This window comes from Delphinapterus leucas, chromosome 15 (assembly GCF_059928025.1).
Source record: "Delphinapterus leucas isolate spDelLeu-1000000601 "Yukka" chromosome 15, BTC_Dleu_Yukka2, whole genome shotgun sequence".
In the NCBI taxonomy this organism is placed as follows: domain Eukaryota; kingdom Metazoa; phylum Chordata; class Mammalia; order Artiodactyla; family Monodontidae; genus Delphinapterus; species Delphinapterus leucas.
Window position 1 is genome coordinate 64,903,582 of NC_143143.1, and position 16,451 is coordinate 64,920,032.

Sequence of the window (16,451 nt, forward strand, 5' to 3'; positions counted from 1 at the left end):
GTGGAGAGCTGCCCCACTCACCTTGTGGAATTCTCACCAGCAAGCTTTGAGCTCTGACCAAGAATCAGGCGACAGGGGTCAGCCCCAGTCCTGCTCTCACTGCATGGCTCAAGGAGAGTCACTTGGCCTTCCCTAAGACTCTGTGTATCTCAGATCTACTTAAGAGGAGTTGTGAAAGTCAAAATAAGGTTTAAAAAACTGGATGTGAAAGTGCTTCGTAAAACACCTAAAAAAAAAAAACTTTTCTAGCTTTTGTACCTTTTTTTTTTTGGCTGCGTTGGGTCTTTGTTGCTGCGCGCAAGCTTTCTCTAGTTGCGGTGAGCGGGGGCTACTCTTCGTTGCGATGCGCGGGCTTCTCATTGTGGTGGCTTCTCTTGTTGCAGAGCACGGGCTCTAGGCACGTGGGCTTCACTAGTTGTGGCATGTGGGCTCAGTAGTTGTGGCTCGTGGGCTCTAGAGCGTAGGCTCAGTAGTTGTGGTGCACAGGCTTAATTGCTCCGCGGCCTATGGAATCTTCCCGGACCAGGGCTTGAACCCGTGTTCCCTGCATTGGCAGGCGGATTCTTAACCACTGTGCCACCAGGGAAGCCCCTGTACCATTTTTATGTATCATGTTCATTCTTCTGCACCCTTGGATCCTCCAACTGAACGGTTCCTAAGCGAGTCTGGGTTTTATCATTCCCATTCACACATAAGAAAACGGAGGTCCTAGGTGGTTACAGGCCTCGCCCAGACTGCCTACCAACCAGGGCTGCAGTGGGACCAGGCACCAATTTGAGGAGGAGGGCTTTTTTCACATTCTTGGCCTATTGAGCTGCCATTTACTTAACGTTGACTATGTGCCCTATACTGTTCTAGGCACTTCACCTATAGTCTCTCATCTGACCCCCACTATTACCCCCCTTTGCAGGTGAGGCTCTTTAAGTACTGAGCCCCAGGTCACGCAACTGTAAGAGGAGGAAACTGAATTCACTCACACCCGGGGCTTGGGGGAATTTCCATGGCTTGCTTCCCACAGACCTTACCCTGCTGGCTGGAGCCAGCCGTGAGGAGGGCACTCTGCCCGGGCTCAGTGACCAACCCCTGCTTCCCACCAGCCTGGGGAGGGGCCCCGCTGACGTCGGTGACTCTCTGCTGCCCTCATGTGGTCATCCCGGGACCTGCATCATCCCTTCCAGCTCCCCGCGACGCCTCCTCTGCCCACCAGGCCTGTCTGCTGGCTCTGTCTCATGGCCCCTTGGGCAGCAAGAGACATCAGGAGCCTTATGTGAAGAGAGTTGATGGGCATTTTATCTTCCTCACTGGGCTTTGAAAGATAGAAGCAGACATCAGGGAGGGTTGCAAGGCTGGGCCCAGGGGAACGTGTTGGGCTGTTGGGGCCTGAGCCCCAGGGCTGAGATCTCTGGGTTCAAAGGCTATGCCTCTTTCTTTCCTTGCCTTAACCCCCAGGATCGCTGGTTCTGGCGCCTGCGCAATAACCGGGTACAGGAGGGCTACCCCATGCAGATCGAGCAGTTCTGGAAAGGCCTGCCCGCCCGCATAGACGCAGCCTATGAAAGGGCTGATGGAAGATTTGTCTTCTTCAAAGGTAACGTGGCCTGTGCAGAAGGACCTGGCACGCTTTCCTGCCCTTCTCGGGACCCCCTTTTTCCACCTGTAAACTGGAAGAGGCAGGGTGGGAGGCGGATGAGCTGCAAGGGTCCTTCTAGCTCTAACAGAAACACTGCCATCTGACAGGACAGATCCCTGCAGGCAGAGAAATTAAGTCAGGGAGTGATTGCTGAGGGTCTGTATGTGCCGAAGTTGGTGGGGTGACAAGCCTCACCCCCACAAAGTAGAGGGAGGTGCAGACAACTGAAGACCATCCAGTGCTCCATGGAAGGCCACCCTGTGAGTTCTGTAAGAGCCTGGAGGCGGGGAGGTCACGCAGGCTGCAGAGGCCAGGGGAGGAGGGGGAACTAGCTGTATGGCAGGCCCACCCTGTGCTAGGTTGTTTCACTTCGATTATCTTGACTTGGGCCAGGCCTCAGAAGAGTAAGATTCAGATAGTGAGGACTGAGAAAAGCATTCCAAGGGGAAGGAACAGCATGGGCAAAGGAATAGTTCAAAGGGCTTTAGAAGACCCACCAGACAGCCATGGAGCCCCACCAGAGAGCTGTGAGAAGTGGCCTGGAAAGGTAGTTTAGGGGAGAGTCCTGAGGAGCCCTGGCTGCCCAGCCGGACTGTGGTCTTAATCCATCAGGGCAATGCTGGAAGTTCACTGTTTGTTTCTGAGCAGCAGAGAGCCAGGGGGCAGGCGGCAATCCAGGCAGAGGCAGGAGGCCGTTTCTGAGACGGCTGCTGGAGTTGAGGAGAGCGATGTCTGTAAGGCCTGTACCAGGGAGGAGCAGTGAGGCTAGGAGGCTGACAAGGCCTTGTGAGAGGCTAAGTGCTGAGAGGAGAAGGAAAGAGAGGGTGATGCCACCTTCTTGGGGACACTGGGAAGCAGACAGGTGGTGAGGGAGGGAGTCCCTGGGGTGGAGAGGAGGAACTCCGGAAGCCGACCTGGAAATGCCCAGAGGACAGTGGGCAATCAGGGTCCTGGGCCTGGTGCCCAGGTCCACTGGGAGAGCGGCAGCCTCAGAGTTGGGTGTCACTGGTAGAAGGTTGGGGGAGTACTAGTGTGTGTGTGAAGCCGTGAGAGGCTGAGGTCACCCGGAAAGGAAAAAGGAGCAAGTCACACGAAAGGAAAAGAGGGTGGGGCACGGAGCCTGGGCAGCGTGGGGCGAGTTGCCCAGGATCTGAGACTGGATTCTGGCTTCTTGCCCCCTAAGCTCTGCCTGAGCCAAGAGGCCTCAGCCTCCTCCGCCACAGGGATCAAGCAGGACCAGGGCCATCTCCCCCTGACACTGGCTCCATGAATGACTTTGGTCCCAGTGGATGATGGGCAAGTGGCTCTATCCACAACCTCCAGCATGAATGACCGAGGAAGGCTAATCCTGGGTTCCTCTTGGCCACAGGTGACAAGTACTGGGTGTTTAAGGAGGTGACGGTGGAGCCTGGGTACCCCCACAGCCTGGGGGAGCTGGGCAGCTGTCTGCCCCGAGAAGGCATTGACACAGCTCTGCGCTGGGAACCTGTGGGCAAGACCTACTTTTTCAAAGGCGAGCGGTACTGGCGCTACAGCGAGGAGCGGCGGGCCACGGACCCTGGCTATCCCAAGCCCATCACCGTGTGGAAGGGCATCCCCCAGGCTCCCCAAGGGGCCTTCATCAGCAAGGAAGGATGTACGTAAGAAACGGGCTGGGTTTTGTGAGGGGGAGTCTGATTTTACGTGGGTCTCACCGGGGCCCACGGGCATACTCTCAAGGTATCCAGGTTTGAGAAACACCGCCTGGTGGTAAAGACAAGTGCCTCATATCGACCCATGTTTACACAGTAAATTAATCCTCTCTTACCAGCAGCCAAGTCACAATTTCTCATCTGTAGGGATCATTCACAATTGAGAGATGTTTTCATAGACTGACTTCATTCCCTCAGATAGCATTTCTCAAACAGTGGTCCTCAGGTGTACTCTAGGAGTCCCTCAAGGTAACAGATCTGAAATGATGGATGTGGTGGTTCAAAGGTGCTTTTTCACAGGGCTTAAAGGTAAGAGAGAAGCATTTTCTAATTATGAGACATTTCCTAAGCTCCTCCTGGAGGCCAGGCTGACTCACAGCCTCTCCCTGCTCCAGACTAGAAGCTTCTCAAGAAGAGGGGCTGGGACTTGCCAGGTGCAGAGTGGCTATCCATGGATATTTGTTGAATCCATCTCTGCTCATCTGGTCAAAAGCACAGACCCTGGAGCCAGCCTGGCTGGTTTCATATCCCACCTCTACTGCTTACTAAGTTTTAGCTGTTATCATCATTATTATCTTGTTGGGGTGTTTTAGTTTTTATGGAATGTCAGGTGTCATTCATTTACTCCACAATAATTGCTGAGAGCCAGGTTGTGTGGGAGGGCTGGGGATGGAGCTTAGAACAAGACTTGCCTTGCATCCCTGGCTCCCAGTCTAGAGGCAAAAAACAAAGTGGCAACAAATGCAATAAGGGAAAGCATTTGCCAGAGAGCATCTAGGGAGAGGGCCATGTGAGAGAGGGTCGTCAGGAAGGGCTCTCCAAGGAGACGTCACCGGTAACAAAGCCAGCAGCCACAGGGGCAGAGCCGCTATTTGGTGGCTCTCCTGTGTACCTGATGCTTTACACACATGGTCTCACTTTCTGGGGAGCCTCAGAGACAGGTGACATCAAGAACTTCAGCCAATGAAAATCCCAGCCAAGGTGGGGAGCCGGCCAATAGGAGAGTGTGAGTTGCTCTGTGTCTGTGGACTGGCGGGGCGATAAGGCTGCTGCAGGAAGCCTTGTGGTGGTTGCCAAGCCCTGCTGCCTCTTTTCCTTCCAGCCCCTCCCCCAGCAGGGTCCCAACGACCCTGCAATCTGTGTTGCACAGTCACGTGTGCCAAGCCAAAAAAAGTCCGTGATAACTGCGAAGAGGTGGTGCCCTCCGTCAACGGGAGAAATCTTGCTCCCTGCCTCCCTTGGCTCAGGCAGGAGCTGGCTCAGCCCTAGAGCTATGGAGACAGTGCCGTCCAAGCCTTAAGTTGGGGGCTTGATCTGACTCACATGGGGGAAGGGCAAGGCTATGGGCACAGGATGGCAGAGCTGAGACCCAGGGCTGAGAAGAGTCCTGTCTGGGAAGCACAAAATGAGCTTACCAATGCTACTTCCAGCCCCTCAGTGGCTTCCCAGCACCTTTGAGATGACAGGGTGGGCTGCTCCAGGTCCCAGGTGCCTCTCTGCAGCTGGGCAGGTCGTCCTCCACGACCAGCCACACCACTTGCAGGGTGTGCAAGGCACCGCATGCCTACCTCCAAGAGTTCCAACACGCCCCCACCACGTCACGTGCCCACCCGCCTTTCAGAGCTCCTCTTGGGCTCCTCCCAGGTGGGAGAGGCGCCCCTCCTCCACGCTGCCACAGCACCCTGGGCCCTCTCACGCTGGTGCAGAACAGGTGCAGGGAAGTGTCTGGGATGGTGATGATGGGCCGTGTTTCTGCAGATTACACCTACTTCTACAAGGGCCGGGACTACTGGAAATTTGACAACCAGAAACTAAGCGTGGAGCCAGGCTACCCGCGCAACATCCTGCGTGACTGGATGGGCTGCAACCAGAAGGAGGTGGAGAGGCGCAAGGAGCGGCGGCTGCCCCAGGACGATGTGGACATCATGGTGACCATCAACGACGTGCCAGGCTCTGTGAATGCAGTGGCCGTGGTCATCCCCTGCATCCTGTCCCTCTGCATCCTGGTGCTGGTCTACACCATCTTCCAGTTCAAGAACAAGGCAGGCCCTCAGCCTGTCACCTACTATAAGCGGCCAGTCCAGGAGTGGGTGTGAGCAGCCCAGAGCCCTCTCTGTCCACTCGGTCTGGCCAGCCAGGCCCTTCCTCACCAGGGTCTGAGGGGCAGCTCTGGCCACTGCCCACCGGGGCCAGCATGGCCCTAGGCCAGGGGTCATGTAGCCGAAGTGGTGGTGCATTGGCCTAGGCTGAGCATGGGGCAGGGAGTGATGGCAGCTGTGCCCCAGGGTGGGTGTCTGGCGCCCAGCTGCCAGCCTTCTGTCCTGGGTAAACTGCTCCCTACTCAAGGGAATAGGCCAGGCCCCATCAGGAGGCAGGGACCATGCCAGGAGGAGGCCCGTGGTCACTGCGCCCTGTGGCGTCCACGAGGCACCACAGCGCCATCTGTACCTGGCTGGACCCAGCACCTTCTGTGGGAAGCCAGCGCTAGCGGTCTCAGCCCCATCTGGGAGATGCCACCAGTCCTGGTCCCCCATTGCCAACACCTGCTGGTCAGATGTCCCCCCACCCCTACCCCACCGTCCTCCAAGGCTACAGGACCCCTGCTGCCGACACAGTGGGCAACAAGCCTGGGTTTCCTCTGCTGGCAACAGCAGATCCCTCAAGAAACCTGCTCCACACGTCAGGGTCTCCTGAGACCCAGGATTTAGGGTCACATGCTGCAGGCAGGGCTGTGGCCCAGCTGGGTCTGACAAGGACCCAGCTGTCATGTCGTGAATATTTCAATGTCCTGTCACTATTGTTTAAAGTCCCATTCTGCAAAGGCTGCTTGAGGCTTTAGGTGAATTAGAGGTGACTGTCTTGGTGATGAGGCCAGCCCTCCCCCCAGCGATAAGGACCAAGGTGCTGTTAAGGCCACTCTAGTGCCCAGACACGCCAGGAGCTGGGCCCCGCTAATGAGGCTAAAGGGCTGGAGCAGGAGCTGACCCCACCTCGGAGGCTGATCTGAGTTTGTAGCTGTCCTCCACTCTCCCATTCCTCTCCCCATCCCCCAAGTCCCTGGCCCTGCTCCAGCCTGTCACTTGTGGCCTGAGGACTCAGCCTGACTAGTGAGGTGAGACGGAAATAGCTCTGGGCCAACATTCTCACGGCCTTGGGTTAAGGGGCCCAGGGCAGCCTTCTGAAGTGCTCAGAGCCCACACCCCTAGCTACCCTGAGACCACTTCAATCTCTCAGCCCAGAAGCAGTGTTTATACCATGAGCTTGGCCCCTGCTAACCCAGCTCTCTGGGCCCATCACCCTGCATTGCTCTTCGGAAAAGGGCAGCCACAACTGGTAACAACCCCAAGCCTAGGGGCCCGCCCCTCACTGTCTCTGGCAGGAATTCCTAGGGCTCGGCTTGCCTCACTCCAACCCAGTAAGAGGCAGCCCTGCTTGTCACTACGGAGCCGGAGGCAAAACCAATGGGTTCAACTATGTCCACTGGCTCCCTGCCAAATCCAAGCAGAGGTGTCAGTCTCCAGGGTGCTGGCAGGGCCTCTGAGCCTGCATGGGCCTTGCCCCCACCCCATGGCCTCTGGGCTTTGAGTCTGCTTAACCTGTAGCAGACAGGGACTCTGGGAGCTGTCTTGAGCAAAATATCTCATCCCAGAGACACCTATATGGGTCCACTGTGTTCCCTGTCATCATCCTGTTTTTTCTCATTTTGGCCAAGGGCGGGCTCCCTGGGGCGGGTGGGGAACAACTGCAGAGATATTAGTGATTCATAGGTTTGTACAGTGTTTTATACTTTGCAAAGCACTTTATTAGCTCACCCCTGTCCGCTCACATGTAACTCATGCAGTCCCTGGGAGGCCAAGGATAACTCTCACTGTGCCCTCAAATGAAGCACAGAGAGGCTGTTACTTGCCCAGGCCACCCAGTGGGCTTGCTAGACCCCTCTAGGGTCCAAGATGAGATCAGAAGTGTCTCCTTTATCCATCTTTTCTTGGCCTCCCTTCTCCCCTTCCGGGTCCCTCTCCACTCCTCAGGTTGGTGCTCTCACTTCTTGAAAGCTCTAGGCCCCCCAGGCTCCCCACTGGCTCCTGGTACTACCGAGGTCAGCTGAGAAAGAGCAGGAGATGGAGGCAGGCAGCCCAGGCTGCAGATGTGAGGGATGCAGGGCCAGGCCCAGAGAGGGCTCAGCCTGGAGGCTTCCAATCATGGATTCTCCTGCCTTGTGGTCATCCGTTTGTCCATCATCCCAGGACAGGGCAGACAGAGGGGCAAAGCACTGGAGGTCCCAGAGCCCAGCTTCCCCTCAGTCTGGGGAACATCACAGCATTTCAGTGTCAGTCACATTTTAAACTGATCAGCCTTTGTATAATGTTTTTTAAATCATTTCTAAATAAAACAAAAATACAGAGTGTGTCATTTCCCTGGGATGTGGGAACAAGGATCAGGTTCTGGGTGGCCTTAAGAAGCTTCTGGGAGACAGGGTGCTTTGCAGTGTCTGGGAGGTGCCCCATGCATCTCATCTGCCGGCCCAAAAATCAGATGCCCCCTCTCTCCAAAAGGCTGGCCCTGGAGGCCCTCTGTTACTGGGGTCTCAGGAAAACAGCCAGATAATGCCAGGGTGGCACCCAGGATGGCGGAGCAACCCCTCCCAGGAGAGGTATGGGCAGGTTCACTGTGGCAAGGTCTTTTCTCAAGTCAAGGCACATGGTGCCATGACCAAGGACAAAAGCAAGAGCCCAGTTCTTGGCAACAGGGAAAAATGAGGTGAGATTAGGTCAGCAGCCTTGGGGTCTTCTTACCAAGAGCCCTGGCCTGGTTCTGGAAGCCAGTGACAGGAAAGGCTGCCCCAGCACCCAGACGGCTGGAGAAACTGTGGGGTGGGGATGAACACGAAGGTCTGAGCTGGTCTGGGTGCAGGCTGAGAAGCCAACGAATCTGGGGTAGCGGGAGGGGCCAGAGGCAAGACGGTGTCCCAAGGCGAGGCTGCGGAGGAGGCTTCCTTCCAGTCCCCAGCGAGCTCCCCGACTCTCCGCGCGTCTCCGGGGTGGCGGAAGGTGGGGAGAGACGACAAGGACCCGAGCAGGAGAGGCATACAGGATGACAGGAGGCGGCGGGCGGTAAGTGCGGAGGGCGACGAGTCAGTACCAGGAGGTGCAGACGATAAGGAAGCGCACGTCGTCCAGCGGCCCCCAGGGGCCGGGCTCTGGCCAGGGCCGCCCAGGGCCCTCGGGCGCCGCGGGCTGGGGTTGGGGGTGGGTCTGAGGTTGAGGCTGGGGCTGGGGCTGGGGCTGGGGCTGGGGCTGCGCGGGCTGCACGGGCTGCACCGGCTGCGCGGCGCCCTGGCCACCGCTCAGCTGAGCTCCCATGTTCTGCAGGACGAGAGGCCCGTCAGGTACGGGACGGGCCGCACGCCACCCCCGCCCCGGCAGGGCCCGACCCTCACCTCGCACCGCCCGAGCCGCCGGTCAGGAGAATCCCAGTGCCGGCCTCCGCTTCCAGCTCGCCTGCGCAGCACCTTCAGGAGGGACTGGCGTTGTGACGCCACGGCGCACGAACCCCGCCCTCTGACCGCCCGCGAGGAAGGTTTCAGGGGCGGGGCCCAGCAAACCCGACCCACCCACCAGCAACCGGCCACACCCGCCCGAAGCCCCGGGGCCCCGCCCCGCGAGCAACTCGGAGACGCTTGGAGCCGCCCCAGCTACCCTCGCCTCTCCAGCCCGGCTCCGCACCCACCCAAGGCCCTAAAGGAAAGGGCCTACCGAGATTGGTCTGAGGCGGTCCTGGGCACCTAGCAGCCAGGCCAGCAAACCTCCATCCACCCTGGGTGAAAGAGGACAAGACTGCCCTGTAGCCAGGTGCCCCAGAGCCCTTCAGGATCCTCACACTGGCCTAGGAGAGAGTTGAAACAGACTCATCTTTGAAGCCAAAAGTATGAGGCTGAAGTTGTGTGGAAAATGGGAGAAGTACAGTGGAGAGTGCTGCTTCCTCTTGTCCTGGGATGAAACCGCCTATCTGGTGATGGGGGGAGAGGAGTGGAAGACTGTAGAACTAAGGGGTGTGTGTGCATCCTACCCCACCTCCCCCCGGAACAATGGTGGGGGGCTGAGTGCAGGCTGAGGTCCCCAAATAACACATTCAGAATGGCCGGAAGAAGCTGCCCTTTAATGGGTTGGCACAGACAACAGAGCTCTCAGCCAGAAGCCATAGGACCTGCCGGCCAGCATGATGTGGCAGATTTTTGCAGTAACTATAGATTCAGGAGATGGGCACAGGTGAAGAAGGGCTGGGCGTCCAGCCACTGAGTCCAGGTGAGCTCTCTGCTACGGCCCTGCCAGCATCCAGGACAGACTGGGTGGGGCGTGGAGACGGAGCCAAAGTCCAGAGCCAGGAGCCCATGAAGAGTATGGAAGGTGACTCAGGTGAGGCTAGAGAGAGAAGGAGCATTGTCAGTAGGTGCTTCACAGAGCACAGCTCACCCTCCATTCTCAAGGTGCTTGCCTCCACCCTTACCCCAGGACCTCTGTTCCAGCTCAGCCCCGAAGAGCCACACACAGAGGCCCTTCCAGATTCCACTGCTCCCACAAATCACAAATCCAGTCTAGCACTCTCAGTGCTTAAAAACTAAAAGTAACTCCTCCACTCGGGTGGGTGAACTCAATAACTTATTCAAATCGTTATTGATCATAAATCAGAGCCTCACAGGTCAAGCCCAACAGACATTAGACAAGGGAACAAAGTGGCTCAGAGAGGGTAAGGGGCACGTCCAGGCCCCAAATCCTCTAGTGGCAGGGCTGCGGCCAGAACATTCTTCCTGGAGGTGATAATCATGTGCACGATTATAAACATGAAGTATGTATTTCTTTTTTACGGCTGCCCCTCACGGCTTGTGGGATCTTAGCTCCCCGAACAGGGACTGAACACAGGCCCTTGGCAGTGAAAGCACCAAGTCCTAACCACCGGACCACCAGGGAAATTCCCTTAAGTACATATTTCTTGTTTGTTTTTCTTTTGTTATCAGAAGTTTTTATTTCTCTTTAAAGTACTAAAAAAGTTGGATTCTATCTTAGTTTTCCTAGGATGGCTTTTCCTCATAAAATCTTAAGTAGAAGAAATGAAAGAACTTTGGGGAAGTTGAAGTACATATTTCTAATCCCCGACCTGACACCTTCCTTGTGAGGTCTCATGGGCACCTCAAACTCAACAGGTTCAAAACCAAAGGAGGCTGATGAGTTTTGTCTCTTCTTTTCCAACACCCATGTCTTTATCTTAACTGCAATGCTGACCAGGGCTGCTGACTGCAGGCAGTTCTGCCTGGCAGTTTCTGAAGTTTCACCATTAAATACAACATTTGCTGTAGTTTAGTAGGTAACAATTATCAGGTTACAGAAATTTCTTTCTGTTCTTAGGTTGCTAAGGAGTTTTTTTCATTTTGTTCTTTAATTAAATGGTTAATTGTGGAAGTACTGTTTTCTTTATGAGGTTCAATGTTCCAAAAGGGGAGGAAGGGTATATTCTATTCATCACCCCATCACTACTATCTGGCACATAGTAGGTGCTCCAAAAAAAGTTGTTGAACAAATAACAAAACCACTGGTACCACTTTCCTATTCAGACCCTTTCAACTGCTCTCCAGTGCTGACAGCAGAGTTTGTCAGTGTGGTCTCCAAACTGCCCTCATCAGAATCACCTAGGAAAGATTATTAAAACAACCACACATGGTTGGGTCCCACGCCAAACTGAGGGAATCAGTATCTGAGGGGTGATGGCAAGAAACTACGTTAACAAGTATCCAAACATAAACCAAAGGTCAAAACACCCAGTCAAAACTTCTTGACATGGGCACTCAGAGTCCTCAACACTGGGAATAAAACCTTTCCCCTTCACACCTTCCACACTTCCCCATCCCTGGTTCTGTCTGAAGTGCTTCCCCACCCTATCTTCGCATTTTCAATTACCTACTCATTTCCCTGAAGCCCAGACTAAATGATCTGTCCTCCCCAAAACCTTCCTGGATTCCAGAAAGTGTATCACAGGAGCTTCCAAAACCACAAAAGGCACCTTTTACTTCTTCTTTGAAGTTAGCTAACTTATATATGGCCACTACATCTTCTCTCCACTGCTACAATCTAAGTCCCTCTCAGAGGCAGGATGTAGCACTAAGCTGCTGAACTATCCCACATGGGGTCTTGTCCATAGGGTTCAATGAACATCAAGCAATTGAATGAATGAAGGAGGGAAAATGAAGGGAAATTCTGCCCCTGCTAAGTAGGGAGTCTGCTACTGGACACTTGCTCTACTTTGGGGTTTCTATCCTCATAAAGACTCCTGTGCTAGCCGGGTATGGCGTGCCTTGAGAAGGATCCTAAATGGGGGTGGGGGGGGAGGCACTAAATATCCAGCACCTGCTGCTCTTCCAAAGGAAGAGATTCTAGAGCCTAACACCCCAGAACCTTCCAGGGTTAGGGCCCAAGAACCCACTCTTGTGGGGTAGGGCCCAAGAACCCACTCTTGTTTTAAACCCACAAAGTCCAGATGACGGTGATTCTGATGCATTCCCCACACCCCCGAGTCCCTTAGGCACCTGGGTCTCCTCAGTTCCTAAAAGCAGCCTTCCCTCCTTCCTTCAATTAAAAAGCTCTTTCCTGTCTCAGGCTACTGGCTGGGGACACTGACACACAGGCAAATACAAACTGCAAAAGAATGTGGTCAGTGATAAAATAAAAGACAGACTACAGAAGGGATATACTGAGCCAGCGTCTTCAAAGACGGCAGTGGGCAGGTCCTCAGGAAATGCTTGTGGACTGTGCCCTGTGCTTGCTCGGCAGCGTGCAGATGTGGCCTCACACGCGAGGAGAACCTACCAGTATGAATACAGTGTGGCTCCCATTACAGGTGGCATCTCCCTCCTCTCCCCTCCCCTCCCCTCCAAAGAAGAGAGGCCCAGATACCTGTCAATGAGGGAATCCCGCATGCTGGTAGCAATGGTGCTAGGCTGGGCTTCATTCAGCTTGAAAACACTCTCCACCACTGACAGCTCTGTGCTGGTCGTGTCCAGGCCACAGAAGGCACACCAGTCGTTCACTACCATCCCAGCGGCGACCACCTCGCTGCCTCGGTTCACAGTGCCCGCCTGCCAAGGGACGGCTCAGTGTGGATCATGGCAACAACAGCCAAAGTCATGAGGACTCTCCCCAAACCCTTCTCCCTGACCCTCAGCCCAAACCCAAACTGTGACAGGTAATAATCTAGATTCCCGAATACTGGGCAAAGGGATCTGCTCCAGCAGGAGACAGAGCTCAGAGAATAAGACTGCTTACCACAAGGGGGACCTGAAGGAGAGAGGACAGCTCATCCTGGTCTTCAATTGAAGTCTTGGGATGCACCAGCCCTCCCTGATTGCTGAAGACACAGTAGCTTCCTACCAGCACCTGGTCAGCTATTGTCTGTCTGAAGACTTCCACCTTTAGCACATCAGCCAGGATTTCTTCTGTTTCCTGTCAGCCAAAGGTACTGTGCTCAGCGCCCAGAACAAGCAGATCAAAGAACCCAGGGCCTCCACACCCAGACCCACCCAGGGCATGACTCCCTAAGCTCATTCCTCTGCTATGTAGCTGCATATGGAAGCTTCACCCAGAAAAAGGAGGGAATACAGCTTGGAGCAGAGTCTAGACCAGCTATGGAGCCCCTAATATCCATGCATGCCCTGAAGAGCCAGAGGCTGGTCTCCACATTACCCTCCTTTCCTCTAACCTACAGGCAAGAGTTCACCTGTCAATCTTCTCTCCTAGCCCTGACTTCAAGACCAGATGGGTCAATCTCCCTGATTCTGAAGGACTAATACACTCCCTAGCTTCTTTCTGACACTGATCACACCATGGAAGGCCTCTGTTCACTATTCCAACCAATGTCTGAACTGCAGGAGCCCAGGTATAAAGAGAAACCACAAGAGATACCCCTAATTCCTGTCTGATGGGCAAGAATGGTGGCTAACCGCTGACTCGGCTAATATCCTGTGACTCCTGGGCCGCCTCACCCTGTCCAGGTCTGGGTGGACTAAGGCCACGTAGTCATTGCAGGTGGTGACATTGCCCAGGGCCGAGAGCCGCTCCTCCACCCGCCGGATCTGCACTGAGTCTGGGAGGCAGTTGCGAATGTGTTGCAGCTCCTGGTCGGTGGCGTTGCTGGGCACCAGGAGACCATGCCTGTTCCCTGGGGAGACCCAAATTAGGGAAGGTGGGACAAGGATGGACCATGAATACACAAGATGCCTGCTGAGCCCTGGGGGCTGGGGATACAATCCAGCCCAATTAGCTTCCCCAGCAAAGCTTTAGACCCAGACCCCAGTCCTCCAAACCACTGATCCATACAACACCCGGGGGACCAGGAGTCCCACTGGGCAGGCCAGAGATGGCCTAGGAGTTTGTCCCAACACATCCTGCCCAATTCGCCATCATCAGCCAGGAGGAACCAGGACTAACAGGAAGCGCTCTTGGGCATTAGTTGTATTTTAAGAAACTGAAGTAATACTCCACACCTACCAGAATGGCTGAATTTTTTAAAAGAATGTCAATACCAAGTGTTGGCAAAGATATATGGAGCAACCAATAGGAGTATAAACTGGGCAACCACTTCAGATAATTATGTGGCATCATCTACTACATTGAATACCCAGCCATTTCTCTCCTAGGTATTATATATCCAATAGAAATACATACATTTGTTCACTAAGAAACATAGCAGCAATACTCATAACAGACCAAACTGAAAACTACCCAAATGCCCACTACCAAGAGAATGAATGAATACACCGTGGTACACCTACACAAAACACAGTACACAGCAACATGAATGAACCACAATTATCTTGTGACAACAATGACTAAACCTCTGCCTAACTCTGCAAGGTCACAACTCTGAACTTCTCAACTATAAGTTTCTCCCATCATAAAAAAAAAGATCTCCCTTGTTACATAAGAACTAGCTTCAAGTCCAAAGGTCATGGTTAGGGATAAGAATGTTCTGCCTGAATAAGAAAATACTCAAGAGTCCAAGATCATCAGGCTTATGATTAAAAATAAAGGAACAAACTCCTATTTGAGCAAAACTAGAAAGAAGGGGAGGCAGTAAAGGCAGACAGATCCAGCTCAAAGAAAGGACAAATGGCCGGAGTCAACCGTGCTGAGAGACACAGGGGTACATGGTAAAGGGAACTGAAGATTGAAATGGGTAACTCAACAGTACGCCCCAGAATCTTAGCTTGTCATTATTATTATTATTATTTTATTATTTTTTTTTTGGCGGTACACAGGCCTCTCACTGTTGTGGCCTCTCCCGTTGCGGAGCACAGGCTCTGGACGCGCAGGCTCAGCGGCCATGGCTCACGGGCCCAGCTGCTCCGCGGCATGTGGGATCTTCCCGGGCCGGGGCACGAACCCGTGTCCCCTGCATCGGCAGGCGGACTCTCAACCACTGCGCCACCAGGGAAGCCCAGCTTGTCATTTTTTAGAGGCAGAAACAGACGCTCAGAAAGTGGAAGCAATTTGCCCAGAGTCAGTGGCCGGGGAGAGATGAGAATCCAATCTTCCCTCACACCAGGTGTGGAACTGGGCGAGTCACTTGGGTTCTTTGAGTCTCAGCTTCCTCATCAGTCAAATTAGGCCAATAATTCCGACCTCCCAGGGTCTTCGTGAACAAGGACTGAAACAAGGGTAAAAGTGAAAGCCCTTAATGTTATTTGTGATTACAATGATCCAGAAGCCTTTGCCAGAGGTTGTCCCTGATCTGTTGACACTTAGGGTCCAGCACAGGCCTGAGAGATTCTGTAGTCCCTGGAAATAATGGATGAAAGCCTAGGAATCCCTGGGTCACCCGGGGTCCCTTCTAGGGGTATAATTAAAGGCGCTGGGAGGCTCCATTTCCTCCCTCGGCGACTTCCAGCTAGCTTACCCACACACATGCGCCCGATGATGCGGCAGCCGGCGATGGAGGCGTGCACCACAGGGATGGTATCAGCAAGCTCACCCTCGAACACACTGTAGGGACAAGGACTCGGTGGTCACGGGGCTGGGGGGCCTGAACCCTCCCTCTGCCCGAGCCCCAGACTCCCAAGTACCCCTCCCAGCCACCCACCCACACACTGCCCACGGGCCCCGGGCTCCCGCCGCACCTGTAGAAGTTCTCCGACCCTCCGATGGCCACCAGGCAGTAGGTGTTGGTAAGTTTAGCAAAGCAGCCGATCTCACAGTTGTTCTCGAACGACGCTCGGACCGCCATGAGGCCTAGGGGCTGCGGGACAGGGAGCTCAGGGCCGGCGGATCCTCTCCCGGGACAGGGTGCTCCGGCTTCGACCCTGGGTCCGGGTCCGGGTCCCGCGGCCTCCGCGCCTCAGGCCCCGCCGCGACCCCGCCCCTCTCGGCCCCCAGCCCTCGGGGCCCGCCCACCTAGCCCCGCCAGACACGACAGCCCCGAATCCTTCGGCCCCCACCCCTCACGACCCAGGGCGCCCGGAGCTGACCCTGCCGGTGTCCCGCCACAACCACTCACCACGTAAACGAAACCTCCGCACGCGCAAGGGGCCTCCTCGGCCCTCGGTAGGTTTCCGTTTCCGCTTCCTCCCTGGGAGACTTCCGAGAGAACGCGGCGCACGCTGCTACGCATGCGACCACTCTAGCGCCAGCCTCTGGGAGCACTCTATGGCTGCAAGTGGTCCTGTCTCTAACCCGCCTGGCCCCGCCTCCAGCAAGCTCGCATTCATTCATTTATTCATTCAGTCAGGAGCTTTGTAGGAGATAATATCGACCCAGACCCGTGCTGGTTGGATGTGAGGCATAAGAATGGAGGAGCCAGGGATGTCTTGCAGAAGATGGGTTGATGATGGAGTTATATCTTAGTTCCCCCACCAGGCATCGAACCCATGCCCCCTGCATTGGAAGCGAGAAGTCTTAACCACTGGACCGTCAGGGAAGTCCCAGACGGAGTTATACCTTGAAGTAAAGCCCGAGGAGGAAGAGCAGGTGTGGGAGAGGTGAGGGACAGAGTGAGGTGTGGGACAGATGCCCAGGCCGGATCTGGAGCCCAGGGGAGACTGAAGGGCTGAGATGTGGAGCTGAAGCCTGGGGTGGATGAAGTCACCCACG

At 54.9% G+C, this 16,451-nt stretch overlaps 3 protein-coding genes and 1 long non-coding RNA gene across 8 annotated transcripts in view; 2 read left to right on the forward strand and 2 right to left on the reverse strand.

Annotated features, from left to right (window-relative positions):
* The window catches only part of MMP24 (matrix metallopeptidase 24), a 36,917-nt gene extending 30,110 nt beyond the window's left edge, over positions 1 to 6,807 (forward strand). The window contains exons 7-9 of the mRNA XM_089895429.1: positions 1,450 to 1,588; positions 3,000 to 3,266; positions 5,080 to 6,807. Of these exons, the coding sequence (XP_089751555.1) occupies positions 1,450 to 1,588; positions 3,000 to 3,266; positions 5,080 to 5,417 (744 nt within the window). The 3' untranslated portion in view covers positions 5,418 to 6,807. The remainder of the gene's footprint in view (positions 1 to 1,449; positions 1,589 to 2,999; positions 3,267 to 5,079) is intronic.
* Positions 6,808 to 7,100: 293 nt separating this feature from the next.
* MMP24OS (MMP24 opposite strand) lies at positions 7,101 to 8,876 on the reverse strand. The gene is made up of 2 exons (XM_022592581.3): positions 8,759 to 8,876; positions 7,101 to 8,684 (listed from the first exon to the last, which is right to left on the reverse strand). The coding sequence occupies exon 2, from the start codon at positions 8,679 to 8,681 to the stop codon at positions 8,454 to 8,456; it is 228 nt and encodes a 75-aa protein (XP_022448289.1). The 5' UTR covers positions 8,682 to 8,684; positions 8,759 to 8,876; the 3' UTR covers positions 7,101 to 8,453.
* LOC149747482 (uncharacterized) lies at positions 8,343 to 10,775 on the forward strand. The gene is made up of 2 exons (XR_016387910.1): positions 8,343 to 8,432; positions 8,691 to 10,775. It is a non-coding gene; the product is annotated as an uncharacterized LOC149747482 (long non-coding RNA).
* EIF6 (eukaryotic translation initiation factor 6) lies at positions 9,459 to 16,073 on the reverse strand. 5 transcript variants are annotated; one of them, XM_089896785.1, is made up of 7 exons: positions 15,859 to 16,073; positions 15,482 to 15,600; positions 15,262 to 15,347; positions 13,307 to 13,524; positions 12,633 to 12,809; positions 12,264 to 12,445; positions 9,459 to 9,740 (listed from the first exon to the last, which is right to left on the reverse strand). In XM_089896785.1, exons 1-7 carry the CDS (start codon positions 15,970 to 15,972, stop codon positions 9,731 to 9,733), a joined length of 906 nt encoding a protein of 301 aa, XP_089752911.1. In that variant the 5' UTR covers positions 15,973 to 16,073; the 3' UTR covers positions 9,459 to 9,730. The 5 variants fall into 5 exon arrangements, with proteins under 5 accessions (XP_089752911.1, XP_089752913.1, XP_089752912.1 ...); XM_089896787.1 differs by having other exon boundaries at positions 15,830 to 15,909; XM_089896786.1 differs by lacking the exon at positions 12,264 to 12,445.
* Between the last annotated feature and the right edge of the window lie 378 nt (positions 16,074 to 16,451).

What these genes read in the sequence shown, in the direction of transcription:
- MMP24OS (XM_022592581.3), bottom strand. Translation starts at nt 8,681, where the DNA reads ATGGGAGCTCAGCTGAGCGGTGGCCAGGGCGCCGCGCAGCCGGTGCAG.
- EIF6 (XM_089896785.1), bottom strand. Translation starts at nt 15,972, where the DNA reads ATGCGTAGCAGCGTGCGCCGCGTTCTCTCGGAAGTCTCCCAGGGAGGA. An exon ending in GCGGAGGTTTCGTTTACGTG is followed by an intron (nt 15,601 to 15,858) that starts GTGAGTGGTTGT and finishes CCTGTCCCGCAG; the next exon opens with CCCCTAGGCCTCATGGCGGT. An exon ending in TCCTTCAGGTCCCCCTTGTG is followed by an intron (nt 12,446 to 12,632) that starts GTAAGCAGTCTT and finishes GTCCCTTGGCAG; the next exon opens with GCGGGCACTGTGAACCGAGG.